The 2,500-nt window shown below is 44.8% G+C and overlaps 1 protein-coding gene across 1 annotated transcript in view; it reads left to right on the forward strand.

Moving 5' to 3' along the window:
* LOC128533008 (cytoplasmic dynein 2 heavy chain 1) overlaps positions 1-2,500 on the forward strand; it is an 83,849-nt gene that overhangs the window by 78,788 nt on the left and 2,561 nt on the right. The window contains exons 86-87 of the mRNA XM_053507182.1: positions 1-76; positions 2,453-2,500. The exon at positions 1-76 is cut by the window's left edge and continues 41 nt beyond it; the exon at positions 2,453-2,500 is cut by the window's right edge and continues 162 nt beyond it. Of these exons, the coding sequence (XP_053363157.1) occupies positions 1-76; positions 2,453-2,500 (124 nt within the window). The remainder of the gene's footprint in view (positions 77-2,452) is intronic.

Raw genomic sequence — 2,500 nt, forward strand, 5'->3', positions numbered from 1 at the left:
AGGGTCGAAGTTCGACCGAGAACTGTGGGCAAGTGGCCTCTCACCTGTACTCAACTTGTGGAAGAGGCTAAATCAGGTACACACACAAACACATATTTTGCTAAGTTAGAACCCTGTGCGGGCCACCAAATTCCAACCAAAGAGGTCTAAAATGTCTATAGATTTTATTCACTCAGTAGTTCAGTCTGCACTTCCCTCTGGATGTGTTCCCAGGCTGGATAAAATATATAATCTCTCCAGCATATTATGGGTCCTAAAACAATTGGACATTTGTGGAAATCTTTTAATGGGAGGCAATCAAAGCACCTCAACTGGCTACTTTTAATGTGAAGGACCAGCAGCTCTTCTGGATGTCCAAACACTATGCAAGACTAAATCCTTCACTACACAAAGCCTGGGTCATGGGTGAGGGGTGGAATAGAGATTGTCTGGTAAATAAAACGTTTTGCTGTCTGGTTCAGTTCCCCCTTCACCACAGTGGTGTGGTACAACACCAGTATTATTCCTGATGCTGCACCAATGTCAATCCAAACCTCTTTTTTTACCCTGAACACCTTTGCTTGAAGCAACAACTCACTCCAATCCCAAAGTAAAAAAATCCACCATTTCTGGCAAAGAACCATGGACAACTCTTCCCTCCAGCTGCGCCTGAAGATCTAATCCATGAAATCACAAATGAGATTTTAGACAAGGGACAACCCTGGCACATATCAGCATTGTGTGAGCACAGCTCTCACTCCACTCTGGAAACAACTCTTACTATGGTGGTATAAGAATCAGATAATCACAACAGCCCTGGTACCCAATACTACCACTGTACCCCCACAAGACTCGGAGGATCCCAGTCATAGGTCTCCTCCAAGTCAGGTCAGCACATGTATAGACTGGATGGACAAACTCCCATGATCCCTTCGATATTCTTGCAAGGATAGAGTTGGTCCACTCTTTCCCTTTCAGGACAGAAGCTGCATTGTTCCTCCTGAATACGAGCATCCTCAGTCCTCATTCAGAGGCTCATCAGCCAAGACACCCCAATAGTGTCCCATCCGCACCTTGCATGTTGCTGCTGAGGAGCTTTTCAACTACCTCAGAGATCTTTGTTGAATTTAGACTTCAACTGAGACCTCAGACTCTGCTTCCTTCTCAGGGGAACTGGTGGTTAGGTTTGGAATGGAAGCTTGTCAGAACTACAACATAACTCAAGAAGAAAAAGCATATAGGGTTATCTGTATTCAGAAGGGGTGAAGATCTTTTCAAAGAGATTCGGTGAAAGAGTGGGTTATGGAAGGAGCGTTGTGTTGCGTAGTTTCCTTTGGGCCAACCTCCATAGCCTTCCTGACCTTTCCTAACACCTAATTTTTGCATCTGTGACTGCAGCAGCTGTAGCCTACCAGACCCAATGGTACCCAACTGCTGCTAACTCCCTGGGCCAATGATTCCTGAAAAGCCTCCTTCTTCAGCCTGTGGTGTCCCACAGAGGGTTTTTAGGTTGCCACCACAACAGGCACCAAGTCTCCTTCAGGAAGCTTATGGTGGCAGTAAAATAAAATAAAAAAATATACGGCTACTAATCTGATGACGTGAGTCAATCACTGATGTTAGGTTTGGGGTGTTCTAGTACACTTATTTATTATCCTATGTTTAAACATGATGTTTATGACTGGTCCACAACTGTCACAGAAGTCCAATAACAAGACACCATTTGGGTTCAGGTCAGAAAGACCATTTTTCCCAGTCACTCTTTGAGGTTTCTCACGAGTGTTGAATTCCTTTAACCGAACTGTGGAGTTAATAGGTTGTTCCCTTTTCAGGACCTCACCCAGAGTGTGCTGTAGACAATGGAGTTGGCATCTCTCCACTTCTTGCATAGTTCCAGATCCTTTGCCATCAAAGAAATTACCATTCGAACTTCCTGGGAACCATCCCACTGCACCAGGAATCGGCATATCCAGGTTGCTGACCTTGCCTGCAGACTGGATATCCCTGCAGGGGTTGGGCTTGTGGGACAGTGGCTTCATGTGATGCTTTAGTTTCATTTATATTTTCACCAGATGCTAACTGACAAGCTTCCATGCTAGGTTTGGCTGCAAAAGGGAACCAAGGTTTCCCTAATCTCGGCAAACCACAACTCTACAGGGTCTGATTCTTTTTGTGTGCTCATTCCACTGGGACCAGTTTTCCTAGCAACGCTCTGCCAAAGTCTTTTGCCCATGACACCCCAGCTGGTCATGTCTTAGGAAATGTTTAAAAACTCCTTGTGACGTTCATTCAGGGTTAAAAAAATAACTGACTGAGGGTCCGAAAGGCTTCCTTGTTTTTGGAAGCGCTTTCTTTTAGCTATCCTGAGGAAAGGTCTTCCATATGAAGGTGGAAAGAAATGATCGAATGAACTTGAGGAGTGAAAAAACACACACACACACAACTAACAACCTTATCACTTTTTCTTTATCAGGGTTCATCTCTAATCCAGCAAAAGCTGGCTCCACCCACCGAGGGAGAC

This window comes from Clarias gariepinus, chromosome 11, assembly GCF_024256425.1.
Source record: "Clarias gariepinus isolate MV-2021 ecotype Netherlands chromosome 11, CGAR_prim_01v2, whole genome shotgun sequence".
Lineage (NCBI taxonomy): Eukaryota > Metazoa > Chordata > Actinopteri > Siluriformes > Clariidae > Clarias > Clarias gariepinus.